This window comes from Manis javanica, chromosome X, assembly GCF_040802235.1.
Source record: "Manis javanica isolate MJ-LG chromosome X, MJ_LKY, whole genome shotgun sequence".
NCBI lineage: Eukaryota > Metazoa > Chordata > Mammalia > Pholidota > Manidae > Manis > Manis javanica.
The window spans coordinates 37,935,979-37,955,889 of record NC_133174.1 but is presented as its reverse complement, the minus strand read 5'-3'; the positions used below and the strand labels follow the sequence as shown (position 1 = coordinate 37,955,889).

The 19,911-nt window shown below is 44.8% G+C and overlaps 1 protein-coding gene across 2 annotated transcripts in view; it reads left to right on the top strand.

The window, feature by feature from the left end:
* Window positions 1–17,042, top strand: part of DIPK2B (divergent protein kinase domain 2B) — a 39,695-nt gene extending 22,653 nt beyond the window's left edge. Inside the window, exons 3-5 of one of the 2 annotated variants that reach the window (XM_017650797.3) lie at window positions 10,071–10,244; window positions 12,777–12,948; window positions 13,942–17,042. In XM_017650797.3, the coding sequence (XP_017506286.1) occupies window positions 10,071–10,244; window positions 12,777–12,948; window positions 13,942–14,282 (687 nt within the window). In that variant the 3' untranslated portion in view covers window positions 14,283–17,042. Of the gene's footprint in view, window positions 1–10,070; window positions 10,245–12,659; window positions 12,949–13,941 lie in introns of both variants that reach the window. The other variant, XM_017650796.3, reaches the window with a different exon arrangement.
* The last annotated feature ends 2,869 nt before the right edge of the window (window positions 17,043–19,911 follow it).

Sequence of the window (19,911 nt, the reverse complement as noted above, 5' to 3'; positions counted from 1 at the left end):
CTGAAATTACTTCCAGAGCTCCCTGACTAAGGTTTCCAGGCTTCCCAAATGTTTATCTCATATTTAAAGACACTCCCGGGTCAATCATAGTCACAGTGGGGAGGTCATTTGTTTGATCTTCCAAAAGCAACCTCATTTCCCATTCAGAGATCCACTCTACTGTGAAATTTGTGGAGGGGTCATATTACCATCAACCCCATTGACTTCTTGACCCCTTGACCAGACAACAGTACCTTGTGTTTACAAAGCATTCCAGTCAGTAAAGCACAGTGCATATTTATCATGCATTCAGGAAAGCCGTTTCAGGTGCCTAAGAGGCCCAGCTCAAGCTGAGCAATGGGGTGATGTCCTTGGCATGAGCTGAACATCTACCATCATGACCATGTGAGAGATGAGGAAATGAGCTCAGAAGGGAAAGGGACTTGCCTAAAGACCCACACCTGGGCCCGCTGAGCCCAGAAGGAGCACAAGCTGGAAGAGAGGTGGCTAAGGTCACAAATGGACACAAGAGAATGCATGTTATTGTTCACAGTTGCACAGATGGCAGCACAAATTGATACAGAGAGTCAAAAACAGGAGAGATCAGCCATTAAGATAAGGAAATTTAAAAAAAGCTCCAGAAACACTAAGCTGGAAGACTGGAAGAAAGTTGGGGTCATTTAGAGAAATGAAAAAATTGGGAAAGGTACTGCCTTTGAGTCAAATAAGATCAAATACAAATAGACTTGTCTCAGACACTTTTCCGATTGATTTGACCCTCCCAACAACCCTGATGAGGTGGGTACCATAATTATGAGAATAATATACATTTAGGTTTGCCTGAGACAAGCCCAGAGCATGCCTATTGTCTTATTTGTTAATATCATCCATTGTCCTCTCAAAAAATACCCAGGCTTAGAAGATAAGTTCACTTAGTTATTCTTCTTCAGTTACACCTGAAGAAACTGAGGCACAAGTCAATGAAAGAGCTTGCCCAGGTCATGCAGTTGTTAAGGGCAGAGCTGAAATGTGAATCCAAGCAGCTTGTCTCTAAAGGACATGCTCGTCATTGCTTCATCATACTGCCTCTCAAAGGTGGGGCTGAATCCAATTTTTCACCTTTGCAGTTTGAGGTAGACAGAGATCCGGCCCCAGGCTGATGGAATCCAAAATATAATGAAGGGAAGCAGGCAGTGGCCTGGAGAGGCCAGATGTGGAGCAGTCCCACCAGGGGTGCTGGTAGACATGGGAGAAAGAATAAAGTGGGGGGGCTCTTCATTACTCCCCTCCTAGGAATCCTCCTCATCAATTTAGACAGTATTTCTCAAACATTCCATCAGGGCTCAACCCAGAAACTCTTCAGAGTACCAAGAACCTAAACAAACAGAAACCCTGCCCAAAGAAAGGGTGTCACCCAGAGTGTCAACAAATTTCTCTGTAAAACAGGAAATGTAATCGAGGAGAACTTAGTTGCAAAAAGAAAAAAGAACAAAGAGGGGGCAGTTTGCAAACAGGGTAGGGTGAGAGTAGCAAGGGGGTTGTTTTTGTTTTTTGTTTTTTTAAAGTTTCCCTCTCAGTTCTGTGTATGCAAATGAGGATGCAAGCTTGTTTAGTTCTGATTGGTTGATACAAGTCACAGCTGATTGGCTAACTTCCCAGCTGCTGTCTGTTTTGGCACCATCAGCAGGAGCAGTGCAGGACCTGATTCTGCTTGAGAGAGCAGCTTCAGTTTGTGGCTATCCCAGGGTGCAAAATACACGTGTGGTCTCCTGTTAATTCGTGGCCATCTGACTCCATTTTGTTTAGGGCTTCAGTTAGCCTGACAGAACCCATCTTGTTCTCCATCATAGCTGGATTTGGAGAAGACAGAACTCACTTCGTTTTGTCTTATTTTCACAAGAGTTAGAAGTCCTGTTTTACCTGGAAACCAGTGCTCTAGGAGAAACTAGAGCTCTACAGTGCAAGGGAAACATTTTATATCTGTCGCCCCACCCCTCCAAGTCTGTTTAGTTTTTAATTTAATGTTGTTTTCACATGTATTCAGCCCTCCTGGGTATATTATCCACTGTGAATGATCCAAAGCAAACTTCAAATTCTGGACCCACTCCTGGTTCATTTCCTGTCTCTGCTTCTACCCTTTGAGCCTGACTTTCCATCAGTGAGTGACTTGTGGGGAACCTGAATTGACCAGCCCAGGCAAACAGAAGCATAAACTTCCTAGTGGGGGAGGGGCCGATCATAAATCTATGAAATTTTACGGATTTCAAAGCAAAATTGAAATGATTTCCTCCCTCTTCTAGTACTAGTAACAGTGGCTGAGAGAATGGTCTGTGCTTTTAAAGTAATATGACTGAGAGTTATGAAGACAGTTTAGATGTCTGCAAAATGTTAACCCTAAAAATAAAACTCAGTTATCTTACCAGCAAAAATGGGATTACTTGGGAATAGCAGAGAATTACAACTCAGGACAAGCAAATTATGACAAAACCATAGGTGAGTCCAACAAACAAAGGACAGGAACCTTATTTTATGAACAAGGAAGTTAGGAGGGATTGTTTTGACCAAAAGTCCAATGAGGATAAAACAAGCTCAGGGTGATGATGGCTTCTCATGGGCTGGGTTGCAAGGGTAGTAGTCGATTTCTTGTAGAAGATGCAATGGCTGCTTTTTTCCTGTTGGGACCCATCACTGATGATTCTTTCCTGTTGGCAATTCTCTGGGGATCTGTAATTGACACTTCTGCGGGAGTCTGCAATTGGCAGTTCTTCCTGTAACTGACACTGAATGGTACTGGCTCCCCCTTCTAGACTCCTGACTCTACTGAGGTTTGCCTCTATTAATTTGAACACAACTTTAAAAATCATCCCAACGGTTTCTCCCAAATAATCACTGTAGTGGCCTGCACTTGTAGAATGAATAGTTAACAAGCCAAGAAGCCTCCCATTCTGTCTGGATTTCGGATGGAAAAACATTCAGAAAGAACTTCAATAAAAGGAAAAAAAATCCATCTGTGGGAGTAGGAAAAGAACTTTGAGCTCTTTCTCTTAATAACTGACATAAACCAAACAGGGGCTCTCATGGTTTTGAGTACAGTGGAGCTTGAAGAAATGTTCAGTAACTTCTTGTTTAATTATCCACAATCGCTACAGTTATTGAATCATTTTAGTTATGACACACTGAGTAACTATGATACATAATTAACCAAAACTCTGCTTCACAAGCATGTCTAACAACTAAAATCATGTAAAAGGTGTTCAGCTGTATAAACAGAAAGTCAACTCACAGGTTTATTAGCACTAGACCTTTCTCTTCCTCCCGCTGGGTGCTAGGAGAGCTTAAGAACAGTAAAGTCACTAAAAGTGAAAGTCAGTTGTTCAAGACTTCCCTCAGCCTTCCAAATCGAGCTGGCCAAGGCAATCTTCTTACTGGAAAAGCTGACTTCTGATCTATTTTTCCTGGTATTGGCACATGTATGTACTCATACATCCCCACATGTAACTGTGGTAGCCTCTGAGGGCAGCAACATGAACTATTTTTTCCTCTTTTGCATTGTACAGTTTCATACAGTTTGAATGTCCCACAATGCACATGCACAGAATGGCCAACTTTGCAAAACCTCTTTCCTCACAGTGCACAAAAAAAGTGCATTGACAACCATTCTATAGACCATGTGGGCACTGTCTGTGGCCTGATCCATTAATGGGGAAGATGGTGGCAGCCCTGGGAAAGGGCAAGGAGGGGAATAAAGTGATAAGAGTTCGCACATCTGCTGTCTTCAGCATGTGTGCCATAAGTTGGGAACATAAAATAATTTTTATTTGCCTTATTTTTATGTTCTTCAAAGCTGTAGAACACAAGAACAGATTCTATCTAGAAGTGAAAACTAATCCTCATTTCAACAACAAGCTCTCCATTGGTCAGCTGGACATGATCTTGGAAAGAAAGGTCAGAGTCCACAACCAGACTGCCCCCAATCACCCTACCTCATGGTACCTCAGCTTCTTTCCATAGCTCTGCCCCATCCCCCCTTTCTCGGATGGATCTCAAATCTACATTCCAAAATAGAATCAGAATAACTGCCTTATCTAAGCAGGTAGGCAGCCATGGAAGAGGATACTTCACTTAGAAGGGGACATAGGACTTGGGGAAAGTACTGTGATGAGTCAGAAAGCACATCTATAACATGAAAGTGATGACGTTAATGCTGATGACAATGATGGCGACAGTGATTAATACCATTTACTGAATGCAAAACATGCTTTCACCATGCAAAGCCTTTTGCATGTATGTCTGTGAAGCTTGTAAATGGGCTCTGTGCTCAGTTCCCAAAGAGAAAGCAGGACAATAGTGCAGAATTCAAATAACTTCTCCTGTCCTTCTACCATGTGAAAATGAACTACTCAGCAGTGTGACTCCTGGCACTGTTTCCTAACCAAAATGAGCAAAATCAAAATCCCAGTATCTTCACCCATTCCTGACTGAACATAGGAAATATAAACATGGAGGCATCTAGGAGTCCAGGTCTCCTTTTGTTCTGGTCACCCTGAGTTGTAGCATGGGAGTAATGGCTGATCAGAGTCAGTATATGACCCTTGGACAGTTATGCCTTTTCAGCTGCAGCTTGACATTCCCAATTCTGCCTCTTGGTCAAGCTCTCCTGGTTCTCTTGAAGACAGGTTCAAACCTTCTGAGAAGGCAGAGATGGCTCTGTAATGGGATTGGATGGGTCAGCAACCATCTCTCCTCCAAGTATCTGATTCCCTCCTGAGATTTATTTGGTTAGGCTTTGAATGTTGTCTGGGCTTTGGAGCACCCTGATTACAGTGTGCATAGGCCCTTTTAAAGGGTAACTCTTTAAGATTTTATCAACCAGAACCTTTTGGGAAAAGGTGTTGGCTGTCTGGAGTGACACGGAAATGCTTCCCCACCAGGTGTCTACATTCTGCCATCAAGCAATTGACAAAATTCAAAATCCATTTATGTTAAAAACTCTCAACAAACTAGGTTTAAAAGAAAAGTTCCTCAATATAATAATTTGGCCATATAGGACAGACCCACAGCTAACAGTGTCAATGATGAAAAGCTGAAAGCTTTTCCTCAAATATCAGAAACAAGAAAACAATGCCCACTCTTGCCAGTTTTATTCAGCATAGTATTAGAAGTCTTAAACAAAGCAATTACGGAAGAAAAAAGAAATAAAAAGCATCCAGATTGGAAAGGAAGAAGTAAAACTGTCACTTTTTGCAGATGACATGATAACTATATATAGAAAACCCTAAAGGCTCCACCAAAAAAACTATTAGACCTAATAAATGAATTCAGTAAAGTTGCAGAACACAAAATTAACATAGAGAAATTGATTGCATTTAGATATGCTAATAACAAGCTTCAGAAAGAGAATTAAGAAAAGAATCCCATTTATAATTGCATTAAAAAGAATAAAATACTTAGTAATCAGTTGAACCAAGAAGGTAAATGATTTATACTCTGAAAGCTATTGATGAAAAAAATTGAAGGTGACACAAATAAATGGAAAGATATATTGAGCACATAGATTGGAAGAATTAATATTGTTAAAATGTCCATGCTAAGGATGGTACAACATTCGAAAATCCATCAACATCATACACCACGTCAACAAAAAGGACAAAAACCACATGATTATCTCCATAGATGCTGAAAAATCATTCGACAAAATTCAACATCCATTCATGATAAAAACTCTCAATAAAATGGGTATAGAGGGCAAGTATCTCAACATAATAAAGGCCATATATGACAAACCCACAGCCAACATCATACTGAACAGCAAGAAGCTGAAAGCTTTTCACCTGAGATCGGGAACAAGACAGGGATGCCCACTCTCCCCACTTTTATTCAACATAGTGCTGGAGGTCCTAGCCACAGCAATCAGACAAAGCAAAGAAATACAAGGCATCCAGATTGGTAAAGAAGAAGTCAAACTGTCACTATTTGCAGATGACATAACATTGTACATTTAAAAACCCTAAAGAATCCATTCCAAAACTACTAGATCTAATATCTGAATTCAGCAAAGTTGCAGGATACAAAATTAATACACAGAAATCTGGTGCTTTCCTACACATTAATGATGAACTAGCAGAAAGAGAAATCAGGAAAATAATTCCATTCACAATGGCATCAAAAAGAATAAAATACCTAGGAATAAACCTAACCAAGGAAGTGAAGGACTATACCCTGAAAACTATAAGACACTCTTAAGAGAAATTCAAGAGGACACTAACAAATGGAAACTCATCCCATGCTCCTGGCTAGGAAGAATTAATATCGTCAAAATGGCCATCCTGCCCAAAGCAATCTACAGATTCAATGCAATCCCTATCAAAATACCAACAGCATTCTTCAACGAACTGGAACAAATAGTTCTAAAATTCATATGGAATCACAAAAGACCCCAAATAGCCAAAGCAATCCTGAGAAGGAAGAATAAAACAGGGGGGATTTCCCTTCCCAACTTCAAGCTCTACTACAAAGCCATAGTAATCAAGACAATTTGATACTGCCACAAGAACAGACCCACAGACCAGTGGAACAGAATAGAGAGACCAGATATTAATCCAAACATATACGGTCAGTTAATATATGATAAAGGAGCCATGGATATACAACAACTGGAATTGGCAAAACTGGACAGCTACATGTAAGAGAAGGAAACTGTATCATTGCCTAACCCCATACACAAAAGGAAATTCAAAATGGATCAAAGACCTGAATGTAAATCATGAAACCATAAAAATCTTAGAAAAAAACATAGGCAAAAATCTCTTGGACATAAACAAGAGCAACTTCTTCATGAACATATCTCCCCGGGCAAGGGAAACAAAAGCAAAAATGAACAAGTGGGACTATATCAAGCTGAAAAGCTTCTGTACAGCAAAGGACACCATCAATAGAACAAAAAGCCATCCTACAGTATGGGAGAATATATTCATAAATGACAGATCCGATAAGGGGTTGACATCTAAAATATATAAGGAGCTCATGCACCTCAACAGACAAAAAGCAAATAATCCAATTAAAATATGGGCAGAGGATCTGAACAGACACTTCTCCAAAGAAGAAATTCAGATGGCCAACAGGCACATGAAAAGATGCTCCACATCACTAATCATCAAAGAAATGCAAATTAAAAACACAATGAGATATCACCTCACGCTAGTTAGGATGGCCACCATCCAAAAGACAAACAACAAATGTTGGCGAGGATGTGGAGAAAGGGGAACCCTCTTACACTGCTGGAGGAAATGTAAATTAGTTCAACCATTGTGGATAGCAGTATGGAGGTGCCTCAAAATACTAAAAATAGAAATAGCATTTGACCCAGGAAGTCCACTCCAAGGAATTTACCCTAAGAATGCAGCAGCCCAGCTTGAAAAAGACAGATGCACCCCTATGTTTATCGCAGCACTATTTACAATAGCCAAGAAATGGAAGCAACCTAAGTGTCCATCAGTAGATGAATGGATAAAGAAGATGTGGTACATATACACAATGGAATATTATTCAGCCATAAGAAGAAAAAAAATCCTACCATTTGCAAAAACATGGTTGGAGCTAGAGGGTATTATGCTCAGTGAAATAAGCCAGGTGGAGAAAGATAAGTACCAAATGATTTCACTCATCTGTGGAGTATAGGAACAAAGAGAAACTAAAGGAACAAAACAGCAGCAGAATCACACAACCCAAGAATGGACTAACAGTTACCAAAGGCAAGGGGACTGGGGAGGATGCGTGGTAAGGAAGGAATAAGGGGAATAAGGGGGCATTACTATTAGTGGACATAATGTAGGGGGGCGCATGGGAAGGGCAGTGTAACACAGAGAAGACAAGTAGTGATTCTATAGCATCTTACTACACTGATGGACAGTGACTATAATGGGGTATGTGGGGGGGATTTGATGATGGGAGGCATCTAGTAAACATAATGTTGCTCATGTAATTGTAGATTAATAATACCAAAATAAATAGATAGATAGATAGATAGATAGATAGATAGATAGATAGATAGATAAATAAAAGTCCATGCTACCCAAAACAATCCACAGATTCAATGCAATCCCTATCAAAATACCAAGGGCATTTTTCACAGAACTAGAACAAAGAATCCTAAAATTTGTATGGAGCCACAAAGGACCTCAAATAGCCAAAGAAATCTTGAGAAAAAAAGAACAGAACTGGAATTAACATGCTCCCTGATTTCAAACTACAAAGCCATAGTAATCAAAACAGTATGGTACTGGCATGAAAACAAACATACACATCAATGGAATAGAATAGAGAGCCCAGAAATAAACCCAGGCATATATATGGCACATTTTTTTGAAAAAGGAGGAAGAATATGAATGAAAGAAAAAACAGTCTCTTCAATAAATGATGTTGGGAAAACTAGACAGCTACATGCAAAAGAGTAAATCAGGACCATTATATTACACCATATACAAAAACAAATTCAAAACGGATTAAAGACTCGAATGTAAGACCTGAAACCATAAAATGCCTGGAAGACAGCATAGACAGGAAGCTCTTTGACATCAGTCTTGGCAATATAAAAAATATTGCGAATATTGGGCCAATCTCCTCACTTAAGGGCAACAAAAAACTAAAGTAACAACTGGGATTTCATTAAACTAAAAAGCTTCTGCACAGCAAAGGAAACCATCAACAAAACAGAAAGGCAATCTACTGAATGACAGAAGATATTTGCAAATCATACATCCAATAATGGGTTCATATCTAAAATATATAAAGAACTTAATATCAGGAAAAAAAACAACCTTATTAAAAAATGGGCAGAGGACTTGAATAGACATTTTTCCAAAGAAGACATACAAATGACTAACAGGCATATGAAACGATGCTCAACATCACTCATCATCAGGGAAATGCAAATCAAAACCACAATGTGCTATCACCTCACTTTGGTCAGATCCTTGGCTAGGCAGGCAGCTTGCAAATGCCATCCACAGACACACTGTGGGCACACTTCTGCCCTGGGTCCGTCAAGCTTTGGTTTGGGGTCTTCACAGTCAGGCTCCTGGAACTTGAAAATCCTGTTCTCACTGACAAAGCCTGACTCTTGCTATCATAGCTATCACTGGCTATCCCCAGTATTCTGTGTTCTAGGAATTTAAACTTTGATTTAATAAGAGCAAGTAGCATTTATTGAAGTGTTTACTGCTGACCAGCCACTGTTCTAGTACTTTACATCTATTAATTTATTTGATCCTCATGACTTCTTCTGGTGCTATTACTGGCATCCCCATTTTAGACTGGAACCCAAGAAACAAGTAACTTGTCCAAGATCACATAGCTTAGTGGTAGGTGCAAAGCCAACCTTGAATTCTGGCCAACTTGGCCCCAGGGCCCTAATTGTAACTATGTGTCTTTTCTTTTATTAGTATCTTTGGTTCGTTCACTTTGTTCAGTGTAAAAAGAAAGGTGCAGGGGAGAGCTTAGAAGGTCATGGAAAATAAGCCAGGTGCATGTCTCCCAGTTTTATCCCAAGAAGAACAAAGCTGTCTGTGTAAAAATGCCCATGTGTATCATTGTAATTGCAGTGGCCTTGTAGCAAAATGGTGGAAGGAATCGAAAAGGCCATGGTAGAGGACAAATCTGATTAACTTGGCCTGAGATCAGCTCTCTGTGGAAGTGTGACAGGGGGTGCACCCTGTCCTACCCTGCCCACCTACTCTGCCCTCAGGACATGCAGACCCTTTTCAGCTCCTGGGGCCTCCCCTATCCCTCTCAGCCCCTACCTAGACCTCTACCCCCTGCACCCCAACCCTTGTGACACCCCCTCCTCCCTGCAGGTCCCCTGCCCCCCACGTGGTCTGCTCAGCCCCCTCCCATAATGCCCCCCTGGGGTCTCCAGCCTGCACAGCCCCTCCTGCCCCACCCTCCGGGACCGGGGTCTCCTCCCAACAACGTTCATATTGTCCCCTAAACCCGGGATCTCCCCCACCACCAGTCCCTGCCAGTGTCCTATCCTGATGGTTCCACAAGTGCTCAGAACCTCTTCCTCCTCCGGGGGTCTTACCTTTGACTTACAGGGCCTGCCTAGCCCCTTCCTGCGCTGCCCATCACAGCGACTCCTGGACCGTGTGGTCCGGCGCTATGCAGAGGTGGCCGACGCAGGCAGCATCTTCATGGACCACTTCACTGACCGTGACAAGCTGCGTCTGCTCTACACGCTGGCTGTCAACCCGCATCCCATCGTGCTACAGGTAGGCAGCCACCCCAGGACGTGGAAGGGGTTCATGTCAGGCTCTAAAGGAGAAGCCCTGGATTGAGCTCTTGTCCCCTTTACCGCTCACCTTGGAGCCACCAGCCCCTGTTAGTACCTCTGTGGCATTCAGTAAATACCTGTTGGCTTTTGCAGTGGGAAAGCGCTGTGATGCTGTAGAGGAAAGAGGTGCGGGAGCTGGGGGCGGGTGGGGAGAGGGGCGACAATAGCCTCGTGCATTGCCTAAGGCAGCCCTGAGGGATTTTGTGAAAGAGGGCAACTTTGACCTGTTCCTCAAAGATCAATAAGATTTGAGCAAGCTCAGGAGGTGGGCAAATAGCCAAAGAATGACCCGCCTGTTAATGCTTGGAGAGGAGAAAACAAGTGGAAGTTACCTGAATGCCCAGCAATAGGGAAGTGGTCACATAACGAGGGTGCACTGGAACCCGGGGACGCACTGGTCAGTAACACAGACATGGTAATCCCTGACTTCATGCAGCTTCCAGTTCAGTGGAAGAAGCAGACACTTAACAAGTCAGCAAGCATCGTAGAGCATGTGGAGCCCAATCACACCAATTTCCCCCAAATCCCAAGTCAGAACACTCCCAGAGTGGGTATGAAGGATGTTAGGAAGTGGGAGGACAAAGCAGAGAAAGGGAGAGGAGTATGGAGAGGAGGAGGGAGGGGAGGACAAGAAGAAGGAAGAAGAATAAGGGAAAAGGGAAGAAGCTATTAAATATAATTATGTACATCATATAATTATATATTACATATTATTTTATAATGTGATTAGTTATATAACCTATAGAATGATATATAATTATATATGTTGTACTATAATTATATATAACTATTGTATGTAATTATATGTTACCTGCATGTTATTATTATATATAATATAAAAATCACCTATTATTGGCCAAAGAGAGGATAGCTAAATGCATAATCACAACTCTCACTTACTGAGCATCTGCTATGTGCCAGGCAGGGTGTGGAACGTTTTACATCACTATCTCATTTACCGCTCACAACTCGACAGCCCCACGGGCATATTATTATTTGTCCCCTGTTCCAGACAAGGTAAGTGGGGCCCAGAGATGTGAACTGACTCGGTGCCAGTCACTTAGGCAATGTCAGCAATGGAATCCAAACCCAGAACTGTGAACTCAGGTTCTGCCCTCTTTCCACTAAAACATGCCTAGTAATGTTGGCATTCTGAATCCTAGAGGGGCAAGAGGCAGCTGGTTGTCCTGCACCCCCGGGCGTCTTCTCCCATTGTCCTGACCTTGGCAGTGGCAGCAGATCCTGGCTGCTCCCAGCCCTGGCTCCTGAGAGCCTTGGGCCGGGACCCTCCATCCACCTGGGGCTCCACCAAGGAAGGGGATGACTCTGTAGCCACACATTTAGATGCTGCCAAGAGGCTGGGCCCTCCCTCCATAGCATGTAGTGGGAGAGGTCCCTGGAAAATGGGAAACAGGACAGCATCCTTTACAAGGTGGCAGATGGGTTAAAATGGGTCAAAGGCCACAGAAAATCATCAGAGAGGGGAATGACTTTGTTTTTTTAAAGAAAAACAAGAAAGAAGGTGCTAAGTTATGTACGGTCTCTGTCATTTCCCTGTAGTTTAAAGAAATACCATTCTAGATGTAGTCAATAAGTAGTCAAGAAAAGACCAGCCAGGATTCCCTCCTGTTTTTCATTTTACAAATCCACAAGTTTGGCGCTCTTACTAGAACATGGAGGAGACCTTCCTGGGCTATGGGCTTCCCTAGAACTGTGTTAGGAACTGGAAGGTTACAGTCAGTGGGGGAGCATCTGTGAGGAGGTAGTTACCCAGGCCAGGTAGATTCGCTCAGCGCCAATGCAGTGGTTCTTGAAACTAGTCACCAAGGACCACTTTCATGATTTTTTCCCTATCCCAGAACCGGTGTCTCTACTGTTATTTTTAAAAATACTTTTCTTTAAATCAGCCTTAAGTTGACCCTCTTTCTTCCCCCAAGCCTCTTCCAAAGCTGCAATATCTGTGAAATCTCAAATACTGGTCATATTTTTTTTCATCTGTCCAGCTCTTAAAAATTAATACATTCCCCAGAATCCTGAACACCATCTAAGTGCATTAGCATTTTCATACCTTGCTTGGGAAAACTCCACTGAAATGCAATCCACTGTGTGACAATAAGAACTTCCTTTTTTGAATTCTTCCATCAACAGAGGAATAAAAAAAAAGGAGGAGGGACAGGGCTACTGCCATGTCGCAAGAGGTAAATAAAGGTTGTGCTTTGCTGATGTTTTGGGAAATGAAGGGTGCCTGTGTGAGGCTGAACTTTGGGTGTGCTCTGGTGAGAAGCAGAGAGAGTGCTGTCTCTGTGAGTTTTTGTCTCTATTCCTCTGATGCCCCCTCCTCCCGGCTCGGCAGATCTTCCCTGGTGCTGAGGGATGGCCGATGCCCAAGTACCTGGGCTCATGTGGCCGATTCCTGGTCAGCACGAGCACCAGCCCGCTGCAGGAATTCTATGCTGCACCCCCCAACCAGGCAGCCGACCTGGCCTACCAGCTCCTCGGTGTCCTGGAGTCTCTGAGGAGCAACGATTTGAACTACTTCTTCTACTTCACCCACGTTGATGCGGGCATGTTTGGCATCTTTAACAATGGGCAACTGTTCATCCGGGATGCCAGCGCACTGGGTGTCATCGACAAACAGGAAGGTATCTAGCATGGGCCTGGTGGGGCAGCTGTCACAGGGGAAGCCAAGATGACAGGAGCTGGGGAGGAATGATGGGGCATCCCACCATGGAGTACACACAGTGTCCATGTGTCACAGTGAGAACAGCTGCAGTTCGGGGGATGTCAGTGCTCTCTGAGGAACTGTTGTTGTCCAGTTGGGTCTGTGTGGCCTGGGGACCTGCCCCTCCTCACACACACATACAGCCCCCAGAAGCATCTCGCCCTCAGAGCCTCTCATCAGATGCTTTTAGCCTTGATCCCAAACTTAAATATCTGGCTGATTCACAGGGACATTTTGTAATCCATTTTGGCACCTTTGCTTCTTATAAAGCTTTCAAATTAAAAGCCTGGCACCAAATGAAGCAAATGAGTGAATCGTGTTTCTGTGTGCACAAGCTCGCCCAGGGTTCTAGAGCCCTTTGAACAACCCAATCTTCAGCAATAACCACATTTTCTGAGTCCAGTAATAGGACAGGATTTTCTTCTCTGATGTCTGATTTTGTATTTATGAGAAGGCCTACACGATTACCAAGAATCAAATTAGAAGAAATGAAGATGATTCCAGAATAGTCATGATAAGTAAACCACTGAATGTCAGGCCCACTACAACCTGTTGAATGCACATTCTGGATTACCTGTTCTTCTTTTTCCTGCCTTTGTATTTCAAAAGGGCAAATGAAACTGCTTCTAGTAATTTCCTGAGTTCCCAAGAATCACAATAGGGATGTGAACCCGACAATTAGCACCCCAGCTTCCAGTAGGGATGAGTGGTTTTTCCACGCCCAGGCCTCATCCTACTGGAGTGGAGAGCTCCTCCACTGTTCGTCTCAGCAGGGCCATTGTGTCCCTGAGCACTAAATCTCTGGGCAACAGGACACACTGGAGACTAAACCACTTCAGCCAGCTCTTTTAGTGGCACCTGCCTGCAGGAGGACAGGGTGTAAGGTGTCTAATGCCTCCCCTTTCTCTTCCAGGCAACCAAGCAGCTTCCAGGGCAGGAGACAGTAAAGACATCTTCAGTTGCCTGGTGTCTGGCTGCCAGGCTGAGCTGCCCCCCTGCAACAGCATCCCTGAGAAGCAGGGCCTGGTGCTGGCATGCGGGCAGGTGCTGCCCCGACTTCTCCATGGCAAGTTCCCATCTCCAGTGCAGCAGGAGATAGATGCGGCACTCGCCCGGTGTGGGGAGGCCGCCCGCCCTGACCCCGACGTCCTGGGGGCCGCCAGCCGGCTGAAGGACATCTTGAGGCCCTTGAGGACCTGTGACCCCAGATTTGCCTACCGCTACCCAGACTGCAAGTATAATGATAAGTTCTGAGGGGCCAGAGCCTTGCTGGCCCCCGGGAGGATGACCTGGGCCTTTTGTTGCCTGGTGGGGTTGCTGCCAGGTTTAAAGAAGCAGCTCATTTTAGGCATTAGGAGAAATGCATTTTCATTTCCCAGGGACTAAGGAACACTTGGAAGGCCAGTGGGGAGCTGGGTGACAGGGCACAATTGTCCTCTGGCTGAGATGACGTGCTAGAGCCCAGGGGTGGCCATCAGACGATGAGGGTGTAGATGCTTGCTGGACCTCTTTGCACTTCAGTTTCCTCTGTTCTCCACCAGACTCTCAAGCTGGTGAAAGAAGACAGACAGGTGAAGGGCCAGAGACACATGCTCTCTCCTCCCATCCCAGTGGTTACAGAGTGTCCCAGAAACATTCACAGGCAGGGCGAATGAGACAGAGCTGTGGAGGGAAGGCATGGGAATCTGAGGCCCCTGCCAGTGCCACATTAGACTCGGACAAGAGGGGCCCCTTCCTGCTCCTTGTGGCCCTGCACATGCCCTCCTGCAACACTCCCCACCCCACCTCAGAGTGATGAGAGGCTGTGCAGGCAGAAGCAAGCCCTTGGGTGCCAAATAGGACCCCAAAGGTATGCGCAAGTCACCCAGAGGTGTGGGAAGGAGCCAGGGCGAAGAAGACAAGGGTGTGGGCTGGGAACCAATGTGTTTGCCCAGGACCCTGAGAAGCAGGTGTCAAGACCGGATGAAACCAGCAAGGACTGTATTAGGGAACCTGCCTGTGTGGGAGGAGGAGGGAGCCAGAGAGAGCTGGCAGAGCCAACAGGCCATGCTACAGGTCTGAGCCCAAGTCTGGGAGAGAAGGCCAGATGGGAGCATCCCAGCCTGGCATCTGTGCCATCTGGGAGGTTCAGCCTGGCTGTCAGGGTGTCCTTGAGGGGAACCAGAGGTGAAGGTGCCCTGAGTCTCCCAAGAAAGGACAACCCTCATATCTCCGCTGCACTCAGTTGTCGGCAGGAAACAGCCCACGGGAAGCATGACCTCATCCCAAATGCACAGATGGATTTCAAAGCACGCACAGGGTCCCAGGCCAGTTCTGCTCCCTGGAGCCTGTGGTCTGTAAGTAGAACATTCTCATCATAGGCACAGCTGGGGCCGGGGCCAGCTCTCTCCACACCTCGGTCTCTAGTGCAGGGCTCAAAGGAGTCTGAGAATTTTCATTCAAACTTAGCCTTTTGGGTCATTATAAAAATAGTTTTTCAAGGTCAGCCAATGCAACATACTGCACTCAACAGCTTATGAGTTTGCTTTACACCGTTAGCCATGTGGTATGTGGGCTTCCATGTGTGTTCTTGCCTTGGAGAATTGGATGTTATTGGAGGCTCTTTGGACCTTTGCCCAGCCTCCCTGCCAGCCCTCTACCTCCCGGGACCTCTCCCTTTTCTACCTCTGAACCACCACCTTCAGATTAGACTGCCTGGCTTTCACAGGCTTCATGCTGCAGACAGGAAACTGAGGCAGGAGCAAGAGGCACTCGCTGGGATAGTTTCAGAACTCCTGCTACCAGTCCACGTTCTTCTTACCTTCCCCTTCAGCCTCAACTCACCTTGTCCTCCCCAGTTCTGGTCCCTTCACTCACATTTAAAGATGGGCCAAGAAAAGTCCTACTTTGTGGTCCATGAAGATGCCTTTGGGGTTTGCCTTTTGGCTGCTCCAGCATTACCCCCAGGGCAACTGGGACAGTGAGGTAACAGGCCAAGCTTCTGGAAGGGCAGGCTTGGGTTGTGTGAGAGTCTTGGAGACACTTGCCTCTGGCTTGGTCTGGATGGTGAGGATTGACCACCCCTCCCAATGCCTTGTTTTCAGCTCAGTGGAACTGATCTTAGACTTCTGGCCTTCAGAACTATGAGAGAATAAATGTCTTCTGTTTTAAGCCACCTATGTTGCAGTGACTTGCTATAGCAGACTCAGGAAACAAGCAAACACCTCTAACTCCATCCTAGTGTCTGCTTCCAGAAAACCCAACTGCAATAGTCCCCAGCTCCAGTTTGTGGTGATGGGCTCAAAAGCCCCACCCAACATGGGGGGATGTGTTATAGATCTGTCCCCAGAGCTGTGACTTGGATGGTTCCATTCTTCTGCTTGCTAAGTCCCATGCATCATTTAAGACCTTTTCCTGAGTTCTAGCTTTTCCTGACAGCCCAGCTCCCAGCAAACCCATTCTGAATCCCATCTCTGTACCCTTGAACCTCAGGACTGTGCCCCACTTGAGGCTAAGCCCAAGGATATTCCAGAGAGGTCTATGTCCCACCTTCCCATTCATCTGGGAGCTCCCTGAGGATGGAAGTGGCAGGGGGCCCCTTGTGCTCCCCATAGCAACCAGCACAGGGCTGGATGCATAGCAGATGCTCAAAAATTTTCCTGCTGCAGTCAATGACTGCATTCTTCAGCCCTTTTTGCTTGGTGTTTTGCATACACCATGTGCTACAGACTGAACGTTTGTATCCTCCCAAATTCATATGTTGAAAACCCAACCTCCAATGTGATAGCATTAGGAGGTGGGGCCTTTGGGAGGTGGTGAGGTCATAAGGGTGGAGCCCTCATGAATGAGATCAGTGCCCTTATACAAGAGACCTGGGGAAGCTCTCGGGCCCCTTCCACCTTGTGAGGACACTGTGAGAACACGGACATCTGTGAGCCAGGAGGCAGGCTCTCACCAGACACTGAATCTCCAGCACATTGAACTTGGACTTTCCAGCCTTCAGAACTGTGAGGAATAAATGTTTGTTGCTTATAAGCCACCGGTCTATGGTATTTTGTTACAGCAGTTCAAACAGACTGAGACAACATGCCAGTCATAAACAGGACAGAGCCACTTCCTTGAGAACAGCTCTTCTCCTGCAACAGCCAGGAGCCAGGTGAGCCAGCACTCCAGAGACTTCAGCCAGAGCAACAGCATCATGGTATAGTCTCAGGCCCCCAGAATGTGACTGGAGGCATTAGAGTATTTTTCTGAATTTTGTCAGCCACTGCCTTTTGGCCTGCAGGACTGGCTACATAATTTGTGGGGCCTAGTGAAAAATGAAAATGTGGGGCCTCCTATTATTAAGATTTGCAAGATGGGGACAGCAGAGCATCGTTAAACTAAGCACAGGCCCTGTAGGACAGCGTAGGTTGCATGCCCACAGCGCCAGCCCTGGATGTCTGAGAATACTAATTATCCTTAACCTTGGTGTAGAGTGTTCTTGGGGTTGACTGGGGTCTCACTGGACCTCCACAACCAGGGATATGTGTGGGGTCAGAGGTGATATATATTTAAGAACCGCCACGGCAAAGGAACTGACCTATGAGAACAAACTCTGCTGGCTGCAGCTGTGAGATGGGCATAACCACAGCCCTGTGGGCAAATCCTAGTTTTCACATGAGGAAACTGCTTCAAGTGATTTGCTCAAAATGACAGTTTTTAGGTCTCCCGCTTTCACAGTCCCCCACTGCAGCATCCAACTCCTGCTTATGAGAGATTCTGTGAGCCTGAACATTTCTTGTAGAGTTAAAATAAATACTTTGTTGGATTTGTGTCCTTTTTGGAAATATCTAGAATCCTGGAATCAGACAGATCTGGTTTTAAGTCATGACTCTGCTGGTTACTGTGTAACCTTGGGCAAGTTGCTTCACCTCTCTGAACCTCAATTTCCTCACGCATAAAATAGGGAGAAAAAGATTTACCCTTGCAGGGTTATTGTCCTATTTAAAGAATACAATGTCTTGAGCCTGGCACATACAGGTGCTCTGTACGCAAAGGCCAATGTAGGCACACAACAGGATTTCCCAGCAGAAGGGGCTCTTCACAGAGTTAAGGCAAAGGCTACAGCCTCTTGGGAGAGACCCCGATCCCTACCTAAGCCCTTCTCCAGCCCGGAGAAACCACCAGGATTCCACAGGTTGATACACAGTCTGACTGGGGCAATTTTTCTTCCCTCCCACCATCTAGACTTTGAGTTGACCCTGAATGGCAGCTGGGCAGCTGCTACAGTTACCACCCTAGCCCAGCCCTCCACCAGGCTCAGAGGGAATCCTCCCCAAGCAGGTACTGTTAGGAGCCTTGGGACATCCATCTGCACTCCTTACTGAAGAGCAATGAGGAAGCTACCTTGGCTCACTGAAAGCTCCAGGCTCACTGCCTGTGCGTGGCAGTGTGACTTTTCTGCCCCCTTCAGACTTGTTGTCTACAAATATTGGCACAGCTGGGCTCAACTGCCCAGAGGTGTACTCCATCTGCCTGCAGCTCTTTATGGCATTTTTTAAGAACAGTTGCAGTTGCAGGCTACATGGGAGGTCAGGACCAGGCAGGGGTCCCTGAATTTGCAGATATAATGACCCCTACAAAGGCAACTTAGAGGAATACGCCAACAAAGTGGAGCTGGGCAACCAGTTCAAAAAGCTCTTTGTAGAAGCAGACAAGTAGAGGGAGCATCCCCATTCCCTTAAGGTGGCCAGAGCACAGCCTCAGGCTCCCGCTGTGACACTGGAGGTAGTGGGGTAGCGTAGAGAGAGTGGGAGCCCTGGAAGCAGACATGCCTGCTTGCATATCCTGTGCCAGCCCCTTTAGCAGAAGTCAGTGCATCCAAGTTATTTGCTAAGGTGTACTTTGTAATCGCAAAAGGTGGAAACAACCTACGTGCCCGTACATGGGAGAGTGGCTGAATAAACTGCATTGTCTCCACATAGTGGAGGGCTATGCACTTCTATAAATGAAGGAGGAAGACGGCTTTGGAATGATTTGTGAGATAGACTGTTAAGTGAGAGAAAAAAAGCACAGCACACAAGGGTATTTATAGGATGCTACCCTCTGTGTGAGAAAGAAGGTGGTATAAGAAAACATTCATGTATTCTCTCACTTGTGATGCAGAAAAAAATTGTATATATATTCATATATATATATATATATATATATATATATCAAAAGCTAATGAGATTGCTTGCCCTCAATGGGTCGGTGAGAATGGGGTGGAAGAAGGGAGGAGTGGGAAGGGGGTAGTAGAGATGAGGAGGGAGTGAAACTTTTGTTTTGTATAAATCTGACTCTTGGAACCATGGGAATGTCTAACATAACCCACAAGTAAATAATTATGATCAACCAGGATGTGAGCTGAACTAAAATGAAATACCAACAATAACAAATGTACATGACTGTATATGACAAATGAATAAAATAACTACACCCAGAACTAGCCTAAGTAACTTGGAAAGTAAGTGTTTTGACTACATTGGAAAAGGTTAAAGCCAGAAAGAAGTGTACACTCACTTTAAAATGGTTAATTTTACATGACGTGGATTTCACCTCAATTTAAAAAGAGAGGAGAAAAAGAACCATACACAAAAATTGTGCTCTAGTTAGTAAATATTTTTCCTGTGGGGAAATGGGTTAGCAATTCTGAAACTACTTAATGCATTGACCAAGTAAGTAAACATATTGTGGATAATGAGAGGCAGGCTTCTCACCACTGGAGAAAGGAGTTATGAGTGAGGAAATAGCGAAGGCAAATTCAAACACTGTAATGTTATCCTGGAATTGGAAGTATCACTATGAACTTGAATTTTTTATATTTATGTACAGATGGATAGATATAGAAATAAAGATGTGAATGTGTAGAAATATATTTCCT